Genomic DNA, 16,721 nt, shown 5'->3' on the forward strand with positions numbered 1-16,721 from the left:
TTGAAGCTGTTATAGCTGCAAAGGGTGGGAAACTGAATATTGAACCCTATAGACTGGGATGCCATTAAAGTGGTTGTATACTCAGAGAAAAAAAAACACAACACAGCATCGCATACTAGCTCATTTTGAAATACTTACCTTAGAACGAAGCCCCGGCGCGGTCGTCTGGACAACGCTGAGGGAGCTGACATGATCCCTCTACGTCTCTTCCTGGTTAGGCGGCTCCGGCGCTGTGAGTGTCCGGAGCCACGATGAGGCGCAGGAGTTTCACTTTCCAGCAATGAACTCTGAAGGTTCGATGGACCGTCAAAGAGCATGCTGAATATTTCCTAAACCGTGCATTTATGTTCTCAGGTGCCCATGCAGCCTACTATATGTAGGACGCAGAACACGCACCATGCAAAAACAGATAGGTGAACATCGTATCTTCATTCAAAAAGTCTGTGATGAACATAGCGTCCCTCATCATTTCCTACAGAAATACAAGAAAGATATCCGGTGCCTGGAAGTCATGACAATTCAGGCCATTCCTAAAGGTACACTGACCAAGAATGAAAGATTCTTCCTGCTTTGCAGGAAGGAGACTTTTTGGATTTTTACATTTGGATCTCGGTCCCCCAATGGTCTCAATGAGTGCCTTGTATTGCACACCATCATGTAAAGCAGGCATGTCCAACCTGCGGCCCAGAGCCCCAGGCAATGCGGCCCACTGCCCCCTGACAATTTTTTTTTTTTTTTTGATGGGGAAGAAGGAATTCAGGTTGGGTCATGGCCACAGTGGCTTCCAACTAACTGTAGGCAGCGGAAAGGATCATCCTCTAGTTGTGATAAATTGGTGCTGGGGGGGGGGGGGGAGGGGTTTCAGCACGGGAAGGGCGCGGTGGCGTTTTATTACTTATATACCTTAACTATAGTATATATTTTATATGTGGCCCGAGAAAACTTCTCTTCACTCAATGTGGCCCAGAGAAGCCAAAAGGTTGGACACCCATGATGTAAAGTAAAGTCTCTGCCCATCCGGCGCCATCCTAATATACTCTCATGTGTCACTGTAAATTAGGATTTAGGAAAGGAATCTTAAAAAAAGAAAAAAAAAAAAAAAAAAAACCACGGACACAGCACTTAGCCCACTCTTGTCAACTGTTCCTGTGGGAATCTACAATCAACTGCCGAACTGGGCAACGGAATGGATAATCTAGATCCAGAGGGTCCCTCCAATCTGGGCAGCAAGTGTGTGCAGGCTTCAGCTCCGCGCTAGGTCGGCCGCGACATAGCCCCATTGGACGGGGCCTGGCTTGCAAGTTAAACGTCCCACGAGAGCACATACGACCTGGCCTCGGCCTGAGTCCCAACGTTCCTCCTGGCCGACAGCCATCCCATTCCGATTGAGAGGTGGTCTGTCCGGAGCGGTGACTTTTTTCCTGGTATGGTAAGTAGCTGTCCCCCCCCCTATTCCCCTGGAGGGTTTTGGGGTGGACACGGGCCCCTACCTGGGACCCCCGGGTTACCCTCCTCCCCTCCAGCCCCACTAAAATTTCAGTGGCTCTCCAAAGCGGCGAGGGTGTTCCCCTTTCCCGCATACCTTGACAACATTGTCACAAAACAGTGGGGTTGTCCAAAACGCACTCTTGTGGTCCTCCCTAAGTGTTTTGCTATACGGTATCCTTATGGGGATTCCCTGCTTAAAAAGTGGACAGTCCCACCTGTAGTGGACTCCCCGATTTCCAGGTTAACCACTTAAGCCCCAGCCCTATTTCGGACACTTTTTGTTCACGCGTTAAAACCAGTATTTTTTCCTATAAAACTACTTAGAACCCCCAAACATTATATATATTTTTTTAGCAAAGACTCTGGAGAATAAAATGTCGGTCATTGCAATATTTTTTATCACGCGGTATTTGCGCAGCGGTCTTTAAAGCGCCATTTTTTTGAAAAAATTTTGAAAAATCACATTTCACTAATTTTAAAAAATACTAAACAGTAAAGTTAGCCCATTTTTTTTTGTATATTGTGAAAGAACATGTCACGCCGAGTAAATAGATACCCAACATGTTACGGTTTAAAATTGCGCCCCCCCCGTGGGATCGCGACAAACTACGGTCAATAGAGATCTCAATCTGCGACGCTTTAAATTTAACGGTTACCAGTTTTGAGTTAGAGTGTAGCCCTTTTTTTTTAAATTATTGCTCACGATCTGGCGATCGCGGCGATACCTCACATGTGTGGTTTGAACAGCGATTTCATTTGCGGCTCGACTTCCGTATACGTTTTTTTTTGTGCGCGAGCTAACGGTGACGGGGGCGGCTAAATTTTTTTTTTTTTTTTTTCCCCATTTATTTTATTTTTTTTAACTTTATTAAAGTTTAAAAAAAAAAAAATAAATCTGATCACTTTTATTGCTGTCACAAGCAATGTAAACATCCCTTGTGACACCAATATGTAGTGACAGGTACACTTTATGGAGGGATCAAGGGTCTAAAAGACCCTAGACCCCTCCACTACACTTCCCTGTATGCAAAACGCCGAAAACGGCATTTTTGCATACAGCCGTTTTTCAAATTTGCCGCCTTTTGCAGCACAGTAACCCGGAAGTGATGTCATGGACGCCGCCTCCGGGTTACGTCATCGGAGACCCGATCAAAGCCGTTTCCGGCATTCATCGGGACTCCATCCAGCCGGCGGATGTGCCGGCTGGGTGCTCGGGGCTCCTGGTGGGACGGGAGCCCCGAGCAAAGCCACGGAAGGCGGCGGGAGGGGGGGGGGGGGGGGGACGTCCCCTCCCGCCCTCCCGGGTACCGATCGAGCGGCTCCCGAGCCGCATCGGTCGGTACCGACGGAAAGCCGACCGTCGGCTTCAAACCACGGTACCGGGATGATGCCTCTAGCTAGAGGCATCATCCCGGTACACTACCGCAAAGTTTACCGACGTAGATCTACGTTAGTATGCGGTAAGTGGTTAAATAAAGCTACCTTAATTCTGGTTGAGGAGTCCCCGGCCTTTAAAGAAGCGGCTGATAGGAGGGCGGAGGCTCTGGCCCGCCATATGTTCCCTGTGGCTGGTTCACTGCTGATATAGAGAGCCTAGAAAGCAAAGGAGCCGCATCCAAAGAGACATCACAAACTGTAGCCTCTAGACCAACAGCTCCGCAAAGACAGGGGGAAGCTGTTCTCCCACTAGGTCCCAGCGTAAAAGCTTAGCCCACTCGGTCAGAGTTTGTGAGACACCAGGGCAATAGTAATTACCAGCCTAATTGCCGACCCAGCCACAGCGCACATATGGTGGGTCAGAGCATCCTCCCTCATATTAGCTGGACCTGTAGAGGTCGGGGACTCCTCAACCAGGATGAAGGTAACTCAATTTGACCTGGAAACCGGCGAGTCCACTATAGGTGGGACACTTAGCAAACACTGTTTTGGACAACCCCACTGTTGTGAGAATGTTGTCAAGGTAAGGGGAAGGAGTTCAACCCTCTCTGCTTTGGAGGGCCTGTGGGTGCCAAAAGGAACCAGTGCCTCCGACGCGGCATGAACCGCGACCTCCAATTTTAAAATTTAAATGCACTGACACAAACAGTGAATCCACCAGCACCTATTTAGGCATGGCTAGAGGAGCAGAGGAATCATCCTCACTATCTGAGCACTCAGGGTGCATGGACGCAGACCGAGTAGGGTTTCTATATACTGAGCTCACCCCGAAAACAATCAGGGGAGGCCGCCAACTGCGATCCTGCCAAAGGGACGCCAGCTAAGGGTCCACAAATGGACCACCTATTTGGACCCCACAAAAAACAAGGGGGCTGCCCTCCAAGACCTCCATAGGAGGACATAATAATAGGACATAGCCCCCTTAAAAAGGGGGCCACCCACCGTGATGCGGACACGCAGGCAGGGTACCCTCGCTAAAAACAAGGCAGGTGCCCATTACAATAATGGTTGCAAGACTGTCATTAAAAATGAAGTACCCCCACAGTGCTAACCAGTACAAGGGATGTGCCAAGCTGACCATATGGCTCAGCAGGTCGCAGCCTAAATTTTGGTGGGGGCCCAGCTGCTATTGCATGGATCCTTAGCCCAGCAGAAGCCGAAAGAAAGAGTAGGGGCTTCAGCTACACGCACTGGGGCCACCTCCCCAGAGGCGGGGCCTGACTCGCCTGTATGGCCTAGTAGGCCGCGGCCTAAATTTGAGGGCACCCGGCCGCGAGCCCCAGCGGAGCCAACCACCCAGGGGCAGCGGAGGGGGAAGGCGGATGCCCAAACAGGAGGCAGTGGCTTCAGCCATCTTCACAGGGACCATCTCCCATAGGTTCTGACGAGAAACCTGCGGCCTGAATTTTTGGCTGGATCCGGCCGCATGAGGCACGTACCCGCTCCCCCAGCCCAACAACCGCCGCAAGGAGCCCAGAGGACATCCCTGCCCTAGTCTCCAAAACCTAGGATGGCAGGGAAACCTGCTCAACCCCCCCCCCCCCCCGCTGCGCACCAGGAAAACCTGGTCAGCAGCAGCCCCAACCAACTCCCCCTAAGAGCATGTGGCATAGCCAGCTCATCACCTCACCCGTGGGGGTGGTTGTCGAAAGACCCACAGTGATAGAAATTTTAGAGCGGATGGAGGGAAACCTGGGGGTCTGACCATCCCAGGGAGGGGCCCATATCCACCCCAAAACCCACCAGGGGTAGTGGGTGTGGGGGGGCAGCTACTTACTATACCAGGAAAAGGGTGGGCACCGCTCCGGACAGGATACCGCTCCATTATAAAAGTGGGTGCTGTCGGCCAGGAGGTAACACTACGGCTTAGGCTGAAGCCAGTTCGTATGCGTCTTCGCAAGACGTTTAACTCGCAGGTCAGCCCCCCTCCAGTGGGGCTATGTCGCGGCCGACCTAGAGCAGAGCTGCCATCTGCATGCGCTTGCTGGCCGGACTGGGGGGACCCCAAGGATCTATATTCTCCAGTTCACCGCCCAGTCCAGCACTTGATTGTAGTTCTTACAGGGCCAAAATAAGAGAGGAAAAAAAAAAATCTATATTTGAAATGAAAGAAGATCAGAGATCCCAAAAAGGAACTAGGTCCTTACTCCTGACTATGCAGAAAAAAAAAAAACTGAGTGTCTATAGCTGAGAGTGTGAGTATACCCCCCACCGGGACTGCCCCATAGGCATAGTCAAGCATTTTCCTGCCTAGTGTCCTACTCCTATAGGGGAGCAGTATAACCCAATGGTCAAGAAGATAAGGAGCTGTGTCCATCAATGAACGAAAGAGAAATGTATTTTATTGGGATTTTATGGGATACACCAACACTAAGTGACGCATAAATGTGAAGTGGAAGGAAAATGCTAAAGGGTTTTCCAAATTTTTTACAAAATATCTGAAAAGTGTGGCGTGCTTTTGTATTCAGCCCCCCTGAGTCAATAAGTAGTAGAACCACCTTTAGCTGCAATTACAGCTGCAAGTCATTCTAGGTATGTCTCTACTAGCTTTGCACATCTAGAGAAGAACATTTTTGCCCATTCTTTGCAAGCTCAAGCTCTGTCAGATTGGATGGAGAGCATCTGTGAACAAAAATTTTCAAGTCTTGCCACAGATTCAAGTGGATTTAGGTCTGGAGTTTGACTGGGCCATTCTAACACATGAATATGCTTTGATCAAAACCATTCCATTGTAGCTCTGGCTGTATGTTTACGATCATTGTCCTGCTGGAAGATGAACCTCCGCCCCAGTCTCAAGTCTTTTGCAGACTCTCACAGGTTTTCGTCTAAGATTGCCCTGTATTTGGCTCCATCTATCTTCCCATCAAATCTGACCAGCTTCCCTGTGCATGCTGAAGAGCAGCCCCACAACATGAGGTTGGGTGTTCAGGGTGATGTGCAGTATTAGTTTTCTGCCACACATAGTGTTTTGCTTTTAGGCCAAAAATGTTTTTTGGTCTCATCTGACCAGAGCAGCTTCTTCCACGTTTGCTGTGTCCCCCATATGGCTTTTCGCAAACTGCACTTAAGGCTTTCTTTCAACAATAGCTTTCTTCTTGCCACTATTCCATGAAGGCCAGATTTGTGGAGTGCATGATTAATAGTTGTCCTGTGGACAGATTCTCTCACCTGAGCTGTGGATTCCTGCAGCTCCTCCAGAGCTACCATGGCTGCTCCCCTGATTAATGCTCTCTTTTCCCAGCCTGTCAGTTAAGGTGGACAGCCATGTCTTCGGTAGGTTTGCAGTTGTACCATACTCTTTCAATTTTCAGATAATTGATTGAACAGTGCTCCGTGATACGTTCAAAGCTTGGGATAATTTTTTATAACCTCATCCTGCTTTAAACTTTGCCATTATTTTATCCCTGACCCGTCTGGTGTGTTCCTTGGCTTTCATGATGTTGTTTGTTCACTAAGGTTCTCTAACAAACCTCTGGGGGCTTTACAGAACAGCTGTATTTATATGGATATTAAATTACACACAGGTGGACTCTATTTACAAATTAGGTGACTTCTAAAAGCAATTGGCTCCACTAGATTTTATTTAATGGTATCAGTAAAGGGGTCTGAATACAAATGCATGCCACATTTTTTAGATATTTGTGAAAACTTAAAAAAAAAAAAACAACAAAAAAAACAATTACAAATTTCCTTTTTACTTCACAATTATATGCCACTTTGTGTTGGTCTATCCCAAAAAATCCTAATAAAAAATGGATTTTTGTAAGATCTTACCGTAAAATCCTTTTCTCTTAAGCTCATTGACAGACGTAGTCTTCTTGATTCTCAAGAGCTGGGTTATGTTGTCTCCGCAGGAGTAGGACTAGGCAGAAAGACAAAACGTTCTGGCTCCACCTTAGGGGCAGTCCCTGAGGGTATATCCTCCCTCTCTCTGCTACAGGGAATCAGTTCTGTTCTAAAGCAGTAACAGAGAATTTAACCCAACCCAACTCAATGATAGAGGGGCGGGTACTACGTCTGTCAATGAGCTTAAGAGAAAAGGATTTTGCGGTAAGATCTTACAAAAATCAATTTTTCTCTATCGCTCATTGACAGACGTAGTCTTCTTGATTCTCAAGAGCTGGGACATCCAGAAGCAGTGCCACAAATGAGGGGTGGGATTGACAAAATCAAATCCAATCTAGAAGGCCCAACCGGTGCCAAACTAGAAGTTTTAAAGGCTCATTATAAACAAAGAATGAGACTAAAAGAAAAATTTCCAACGGAAAAAACCCTCGAGGTAGACCACTGGTCTCCTCAAATTGCGGCCTGCAAAACCTTGCGGCCAAACGAGGCATCAGACGATACCATTACATAATGTTTTGTAAAGGTATGCACCGACGACCAGGTAGCCGCCTTGCACACCTGGACCACTGACGCCTGATGGCGAAAGGCCCATGACGCACTAAGCGCCCGAGTGGAGTGCGCCTTAACAGGGAACGGGGGCTCCCGACCCTTAATAGAATAAGCCTGTACTACCGTCTGTCTGATCCATCTGGAAATGGTCGCGGCAGATGCAGGCAACCCCTTTTTGGGTCCATCCGGGATCACAAAAAGTGAATCCGTCTTGCGAAACGAGTCTGTCGTTTTCAAGTATACCCTGATCGCCTGGACCACATCCAAGGAGTGTAAAGCAAACTCCCGAGGATGACTGGGCTTAGGACACAGGGAAGGTAACACAATTTCTTCATTCAGATGAAATTCTGAAACCACTTTTGGTAGGAAGGATGGATTCGGACGAAGAACCACCTTATCTCTATGAACCATCAGATATGGTGAACGACAAGATAATGCGGCCAGTTCTGACACCCTGCGTGCAGAAGTAATAGCCACCAAGAAGGCCACCTTCTGGGACAACGTAGGTAGAGGAATCTCCCTAATATCTTCAAAGGGAGGTTTCTGAAGAACCGACAACACTAAATTAAGATCCCAGGGGGGTAACGGCGCGTGCACTGGCGGAGCCAGATGTCGCACCCCCTGGATGAAATTCCACACCAAGGAATGAGTAGCCAAAGGCTTCTGAAAGAAGATAGCTAATGCTGAGACCTGACCCTTGATAGTACTCAAGGCCAGTTTCTGCTCAACCCCTTGTTGCAGAAAAGCTAATATTCGACTAATCGAATAAGACCGAGGACGGAACCCCAAAGGTTCACACCATGCAATGTAGGACTTCCATGTGCGATGATAAATCTTTCTGGAAGTCGCTTTCCTTGCTTCAACTGGAGTAGGAATAACTGAAGCTGACAAACCTTTGTCCTTCAGCACCTGGGTCTCAATAGCCAGGCCGTTAAAGCCAGCGATCGTAAAGCAGGATGGAAGATCGGTCCCTGAGACAGTAGGTCCTCCCTGAGAGGAAGTCTCCACGGGACGTCCGCCTCCAGTCTGACCACGTCGGCGTACCAAGCTCGACGAGGCCAGTCCGGAGCTACCAGAATTACTGGAATTCCTTCCTCCTCTATCCTGCGAAGAAGTCTTGGCAGTAACGCGAGAGGAGGGAAGGCATACATTAGCTGGTATTGCCCCCACGGGGCGATCAGTGCGTCTGCGGTTTCTGCTAGAGGATCGCGGGAGCGAGCCACGAATCTCTGAACTTTCCTGTTGAATCGTGATGCCAACAGATCCACATCCGGGGTGCCCCACCGTAGGCACAACTGGTGGAAAACGTCTGGATGGAGGGACCATTCCCCCTGATCCAGAGTCTGACGGCTGAGATAATCTGCCTGCCAATTCTCCACCCCCGGAATGAACACCGCAGAGATTGCTGGAACAAATCGTTCCGCCCAGCGAAGAATGCAAGCCACTTCTTTGGCCGCTCGGACACTCTTGGTGCCCCCCTGGTGATTGACATAAGCCACGGCCGTGGCATTGTCTGACTGGATCCGAACCGGGCTGCCCTGGAGCTGCTCGGTCCAGTGAATCAGACAAAGTCTGATCGCTCTCAGTTCCAATACATTTATCGGTAACCTGGATTCTTCCGGGGACCAAAGTCCCTGGACAGATAACTGACCGAGAATTCCTCCCCATCCGGATAGACTGGCATCCGTGGTCACTATCGTCCAATATATTGGTAGAAATGACTTTCCCTGGCTGAGCATCGGAGACCGAAGCCACCAGACCAGAGACTCTCTGGTCTGTTTGCTCAATCGGATCTGATTGTCCAGGGATTCCGGATTCCGATTCCATCTGAGAAGAATCTCTTGCTGAAGAATTCGGGTATGGGACTGGGCAAATGGGACTGCTTCGAACGAAGCCACCATCAACCCCAGAACCCTCATGCAAGTCCGAAGGGAAGATAAGCTGTTGGACAGTAACAACTGGACTGCTGATTGAACCTTTCGGAGTTTCCCTACCGGAAGAAAAACTCTTGTCCTGACTGTGTCTAGAATTAGACCCAGATATTCGAGCCTCTGGGTGGGAACCAGAAATGACTTTTGCTGGTTCACCAGCCACCCGAATTCCTGTAAAGAAATCATAGTAATTTCTATGTTTTGTAGCAAGGTCTGAGGAGACTCTGCATGAAGCAGAAGATCGTCTAGGTAACCAAGGATCGATATGCCTCTTTGGCGCAGAAGTGCCAACATTGGGGCCAACACCTTCGTGAAGACCCGCGGAGCCGTGGCGAGACCGAAAGGTAACGCCACAAACTGATAGTGGTTCTCTTCTACGGAAAAGCGTAGAAACCGCTGATGTCCTGCGAAAATGGGAATGTGAAGATATGCGTCCTTGATGTCTATGGACGCTAGGACATCCCCTGGATGCAGGAAGGCTGCTACTGTGCAAATGGACTCCATTCTGAATCTTCTTATGTTGACAAAAGAATTGAGTGCCCTCAAGTCCAGAATTGGACGCACTTTGCCCTCTTTCCTGGGTATTGTAAATAGGTTTGAATAAAACCCTTGAAACCGTTCTGTCCAAGGAACGTGGACTACCACTCCTTGTTGTAGTAAATCTGTGACTGCTCTCCGCAGATCTTCCAAACGATCCGGGGATAGTCGGATATTGGAAGGGAAGAATCGCGCCGGTGGGAGAGATCGAAACTCGATCTTGTACCCTGACCTTATGACTTCGCAAACCCATTTGTCCGGGATTCTGGAAAGCCATGGATCCGGGAACCGGCGAAGACGTCCCCCCACCCCAGTTATGGGTGGGGGCGCACCTTCAGGCTTTGGACGGTTTATCTTCAGGTCTGGAGGGGGCGGGCTTTTGCTTGCCCGACCAACGACCCCTGACGCCTCCTGCAGGAGCTTTGGAGGACTTAATTTTTTCACCCGCGGGACGAAAAAACCTCTTGTGAGCAGAAAAAGAAGGCCCTCGTCTTTGACGAGTTCCTTTACCTTTAAAATTTTGCGGTAAAAAGGTGCTCTTTCCACCCGTGAGATCCTTAATGATCTCATCTAAGTTGGCTCCAAATAGACGCTCTCCTAAAAAGGGGATATTAGCCAATGCTTTTTTGGAACCTTGGTCGGCTAACCAACCTTTTAGCCACAGTGTACGCCTGAGAACCACTGCTGAGACTGATGCTCGCGCCAATAATGGAGTGGCGTCTAACGCCGCATCACACACAAACTGTAACCCCTGTATCATTTGTTCCAACAAATTGATACCGCCTGAGGGACCTCTTCTAAGTCCCGGCGTAACCACTTGGTCCATTCAGTTACAGCCTGCGAAACCAGACCAATAGCTATTATAGGTCTGAAAGCTGATCCAATCAAGGAAAACATGGTGCGAGACATAGCTTCTATCTTGCGATCCACTGGATCTTTAAAAGACTGAGCGTCTTCTAGAGGAATAACCGTGGCTTTATTCAATCTAGCAATTGGTGAATCCACCACAGGTGGTTCTGTCCATTTCTTAATGAGGGTTTCCTCAAACGGATAACGCCTGTTAATGCGTTTAGAAATAGTAAAAGTGCGTTTTGGCAGACGCCATTCTTCTTCGATTGGATTGCCAAAACATTTGGGCAATGGAAAAACCTTCGCCACTTTGATGCGTTTTTTAGTCCCAAAAGGGATTTCAGTTTCAGCCATTTCCGATGGAATACCCTGTAATCTTAAGGTTTCTTGAACAGATACAATGAGTGCGTTTACCAACGCTTCCTCTCGGGCTATGGCTGATGCCGAAACATCCTCCTCGCTGTCTGAAGAGACAGGACCCGAGACACCAATCCCAGATGAAGTACCTGCAACTGCAGAAATAGGCTCAGAGTCTGAATCCGAGGTTTCAGATAATAAGGGGTTAGGCGGGGGTCGCTTTCTTGCGCCCTGTCACTGACAAGCCACTTCCACCCGGGACACAAAAGTTTCCATAATAGCTGACAATGATTCAATTGTCAGTGGGGTGCTGGAGGATCCTGCAGACCCCTCGAGGGGATCCGGAGGAGATACATGAGTGGCAGGGTCCATGTTAATTCAGGACACCTTTGCCAGCAAACACAAAAAAACTTTTTCTTTTCTTTTTTTTTTTTTGTGTGTCTCCCCCTAGCGCAATAGCGCCCCTCAGAGTACCTGCTTCTCGATCCCACAGAGAGAGAGAGGGACCCCCAAGGCTCACCAACCGATGCAGTGAAGTTTCCAACCAACTGCAGTCAGCGTCTGTCTTTTACAGACTGGAAGGAGCTGTTGCTTTTTCCCGGGTAGAAGGACGTGGCTCCGCCCCCTGTGTACGCCTTCCGGCGTTCCCAGCTCTCCACGAGGTAGCTGGGCTCACGAAACATGGCCGCCCCCATAGAAGAGACATAAGACTCCAAAAACATGGCGGCCGGCGTGACCTGAGGACATACATGCACTTGGTCTACGGCAAAATGGCGGCGGACCGCCGAAATCGTTTTCCCAGCACATCCACCTGCATCTCTGCTAAGAGGCGATATATGGATCTACAGGAGATACACTACAAATAAGGTAGGATTATACCTCCTATGTCTGCTGTAATGTTACAGTCTGCTGGGTAGAGTGTTAGCTCTCAAACCAAGTCCACTTCCCACAAACACATGCTGTATTACAAGGGGGACTTATTAGTATCAGATATATACTGACCATATATGGAGGGGCCCATAATTCATACTGCCTCATAACGAGGAAAGAAAAAAAGGGAACGTTTACTCACCATACCGAACCGACAGGCACCCTCTCTTCACAATACCCTCTCCACTGGGGTGGGGGGTTGTGGACCACTCCGGACGCCTCGACTCTCTGGTTCCTGGCGTCCAAGCGAGACTTTTAACTCGCAAGGTCAGTCCCTCCACTGGGACTCCGTCGTGGCCGACCCAGCGCGGAGCTGTGGTCTGCACGCGCTCGTAGGCAGAAACCGGGGTGACCACTGGATCTCAACATCCAGCCCGTCGCCCGGCCCCGCATACTTACTTGAATGTGTCGCGGCCGACCAAGCGCAATGCAATGGTCTGCGCGCGCTCGTAGGCCGGCTGGGGTGACCAGAAGTGTCGCCCAGTCCGGCATTTTTGCTTGAAGATCTCACAGGAAAAACACTGGAGAAAAACTACCTAAAAAATGTCTTTTTCTAAAGAAAAAAGTCTTGCCAGGACCAAAAGATCCCAGCAAGGAACTTAGGTCCTTACTCCTGACTAGACAGAAAAAAACTGATTCCCTGTAGCAGAGAGAGGGAGGATATACCCTCAGGGACTGCCCCTAAGGTGGAGCCAGAACGTTTTGTCTTTCTGCCTAGTCCTACTCCTGCGGAGACAACATAACCCAGCTCTTGAGAATCAAGAAGACTACGTCTGTCAATGAGCGATAGAGAAAAAACATTTACGTTTTTGGTTGCAACTAAACCAGGTTTTGACAAAGCACTTTCCGCAGTGTGAAACACGTTAGCCGCGCCTCCCCTGTTAGTTTCTGTGTTGCTTTTATCTTCTTTCATTCAATAAAGGTAATTTCAAGTTTTCCTCGTTGAGTGTGCAACGATCCCAATTTTTGAACATGGATCTATGACAGTTACGACGAGGTTAGCACGCTACTGCATTGAGGATTGGCCCGACCCACCTAGAGGGAATGTATTATACCAGTGTTGTCATGTGAACAGGGCACATAGAGAACTATTGTATTCTTGTACCCTTGCATACGTGTGCACAAAAACTTATGTCTCTGCACATCGTTTGAACAAGGCCTTAATGCCATGATGCTGCACATGTGATCAGTTATGACACCAGTCCTTTGATGGTTTGACAGTATGGTTGAGAGCACAAACAATGTGACAGTTAGCATTCCAACATGCCGGGAATGTAAAGTTTTTTTTTTTAAACTTAAATGTATAGGCTAATGCTGGCTACACTATACAATAAAATTGTCCGAAATTCGGTCATTTGGACAGTTCTTTTGTTTTTCGGACAGTTAATAGGCACAAATTTGTAATCGGTTGTCACGTTTTTGAGCCGCAAAAAACGAGGGCAAGTTTGGAAATTTTTTGCCGAACAAATGATAAAGGGAAAGGTTAATGTGTTTCTCATCCAAACTGTTTGCACTAGGTATATGTGAAAAAACAAACAAAAAACTGATTAATGTATGCACATTGAATGATTTATCGGTCATTACATGACGGCACGATCGTTTGCTCTCACAGGCGAGTGTCCGTTCTTTGAAAATGAGTTTGAACGATATTTTGTATAGTGTATGGCCAGCATTAGTTCCACTTTATTTAGAGCAAAATAAAAGACATTTTTAGCACAAATTTTTGAATTTGCATTAGCTTTGACTTACCATGCCTACGATAGGCTCCAATAACTTATCTCCAGGTACATCTACCCAGGTCATTTCAAGGGCATTTGGATCTCCAGGAGAACAGGGAGTAAGCATATCATCACAGATCTCATCTGGATTGAGGGGAGATTTCGCTCGTACCTAGAAAAGCAAGACACACGTCTTTTACTGTTCTGGCATCTTATTAAATTGAGAGGGGAGAAAAAAAAAAAAAAGCAATATTATACACAAAAGACTTAGGGCCATTTCACACGGGCGCTCCGTATGTCCGCAAATCATCCTATTTTTTTGCGGATGATTTGCGGACATAATGTAAGTCAATGGCATTGCGGATGTCAGCGGAATACCATCCGCTGACATCAGATTTTCTTCCTTTCAGTTCTGTTCCGTTTTTTGGAACGGAACAGAACCCTATTTTTCCTCCGTTCAAAAACCGGAAAGGAAGGAAAATCAGATGTCAGCGGTGTCATCTGCTGACATCCGCAATGTCCATAGACTTACATTATGTCCGCATATCATCCGCAAACGGATGGGATGATATGCGGACATACGGAGCGGACGACACAAATGTCATCCGCTCCGTGAAAAAAAAAAAAGTCCCGCAGCGGAGAAAAACAGGCCGTGTGAAAGAGCCCTAAGAATGCACACAAGTAATGCTTAAGTATCCATTGTATTTCCTTTACTAACTTTAGGAATGTTAAAATAAAAAAAATTTTTTCATAAAAAAAAAAAAAAAGCAATAAAAATGTATTTAAGGCAAACAACAATTGACACGGTTTTGTTGGAAACAATGTACCAAAAATCTGTAGGCAGCATAAGATAAGCTAGTAGAAAAATCATCCACACATTTAACTGAGAAATTGGCCTAAAAAGAATAAAGTAAAGATCTAACTCTCCTGTTCCAGTACAGCAGAAGACATTTATTAAAGCTGTCTGCACATTTCAGTCACCTAGCCAAATCTCAGTTGTACATAAAACACACCAACTATTTCACTGTAAAACTCTAAAACTGTGTGCTACCAGTGTAGGGTTACTATTAAAGACACGGATATTACATATGATGAACCACAAAAAAGTGAATAACATTTCTACAGAAAAATTAGTTGCTGTCATCCCCTTACGTCTTCAGGGTAAAACTGCAACAGATTCGTAAATAAGATCTACAAAGGAATGATCTGCACTTAGCAAAAGTGGGAAATGGTAAAGTACCTTTTTAAAGTGAGTAGCAGACTGAACTTTCCTGACAGGCTGCATTAGGGCATCTCGCACAATTACGCTGATATCAGCACCAGAGTAGCCATTTGTTCGTTTCCCCAGGTCCCGAAAATCTGGATCTGTGAGGGTGTGAGGTGTAGTTCCAAGATGAAGTTTAAACATGTCTGTTCGAGCATGTGCTTCTGGAAGAGGAATGTAAATTCGCTTTTCAAATCTGAGAAAAGAAAAGATTAAAAATTGTGACTAAATGCTGTGCAGCACGTGACCAACACAGAAGCATTGACATAATTATAAAAAAACAAACATAAGATGCAAAACATGCAGCTGCAGACTATATACCATGAACATACAACATAATGGCATTTGTATCACAAAGCAACACTAGCTGTATGTAAATTGCAGATCAAACATTTTTGAACATTAAATACAAGGATTTTCTTGACTGCTTGAGAAAAGGAAGGTGTCAGGATCAATACATGAGAGTTGACAGTGCTAAAATATTTCTGATGATGCAAGCTCCAGGGCTGTCATCTTAAAAATAATGTCACTGCAAATGACCTTGCACAAGCATGTGTATATCAGATGTCCTGACATTTTACATAAACATGCTTCTTTCAGGCCAGCAACTACTATGCGTAAAAGATAAAGAAGCCCCTACTTTCAAAATAAAAAGGGCTGTCCCCATAATCCTTTTTTATAATTACACCCAATCCTAACAGAATAATTAACAAGGATGATACAAATGTTAGAGGCTATGTACTTGTTTCAACAGGCCCACTCTTTACTTTCACTTCAAAGCTACCCCTGTAGATTAATTTGTGCACTGCAAAACACTACATTTTCATGCCCATTGAAGAAAGGGCTGACTAACAGAGGTTCACAACATGCCCCAATGCATGCATTCTGGAGCAGTGCAGTAAGGTGAAGTGAGAATAGGCCGTTGAGGCTGGGTTTACAGTTTTTGAGAACAGTGATGTGCCTTTACCACAATGTCCGTTACATGTGTGCCATTCATTTTCAACTTCTGGACAAAACCACATTGTCTGACAGAGTCCATGCCAACTGTTCCCTCGAAAAGCAGGTCAAGCATCCCCAGTCGTTGATTTAACAAAAAAAAGGAGGAGGAAAAGGCTGTGGAGTCGTCCTCTGCTTGCCAGTTTTCTTTATTTTTTTGCATGTGTCCATTTCACTTGTAGGCTGCAGTATGATCAGACAGTCTAAGAATTATAAGAATTTCTGTGTCTCACAGTAGATGAGAAAGGAAACAAGAATTTATTTTCATTAAAGCGGAGCTTCACCCAAAATGGGAAGTTCCACTTTAAGGCCTCTTCCCCCATTCCAGTTTGTGTAGTTAAGCTTTTGGAGAGAAGCAGGTGCCTGATATTGACAGGTACCTTGCTCCCACTTTCGCTCAGAGGCAGAAGTTCTTCTCTACCTGCATCCCTCCCGCGAAGTCTTCTGGGACATGACAGGTCCAGGAGACTGCAGGACCATTCACATCGCTGCCAGTGTGCAGTGGGCACTGTTGAGAGAGGACACAGGGAGAAAATGGCTGGGGGGGAGCACACCACTGGATCGTGGGTCAGGTGAGTGGCTGTTTATTAAAAGTCAGCAGTTACAGAGTTTTTAGCTGCTGATTTTTACATTTTCACTTGAGACTGGAGCTCCTCTGTTATTTAATGACCCCCCTCACAAAAACACAAAACCGCACTAAAACCTAATTATAGAAAATATTTTCTCTCGCTGACCTACCACCCATGGTTTTAAAAAATATAGCTTATGTTGCAATTAAGCGTAGGATCAAAATCCCTTTCCCATGCCCCCCCCTTACGT

General features: G+C 46.9%; 1 protein-coding gene across 1 annotated transcript in view; it reads right to left on the reverse strand.

Moving 5' to 3' along the window:
• LOC309557098 (vacuolar protein sorting-associated protein 4B) overlaps positions 1-16,721 on the reverse strand; it is a 78,756-nt gene that overhangs the window by 7,299 nt on the left and 54,736 nt on the right. Inside the window, exons 9-10 of the mRNA XM_082259719.1 lie at positions 14,883-15,102; positions 13,674-13,814 (exon numbers count right to left, since the gene is read on the reverse strand). Coding sequence (XP_082115845.1) covers positions 13,674-13,814; positions 14,883-15,102 — 361 coding nt within the window. The remainder of the gene's footprint in view (positions 1-13,673; positions 13,815-14,882; positions 15,103-16,721) is intronic.

Source organism: Pelophylax lessonae, assembly GCF_965119305.1.
Source record: "Pelophylax lessonae genome assembly, chromosome: 5".
NCBI classification, from domain to species: Eukaryota; Metazoa; Chordata; class Amphibia; order Anura; family Ranidae; genus Pelophylax; species Pelophylax lessonae.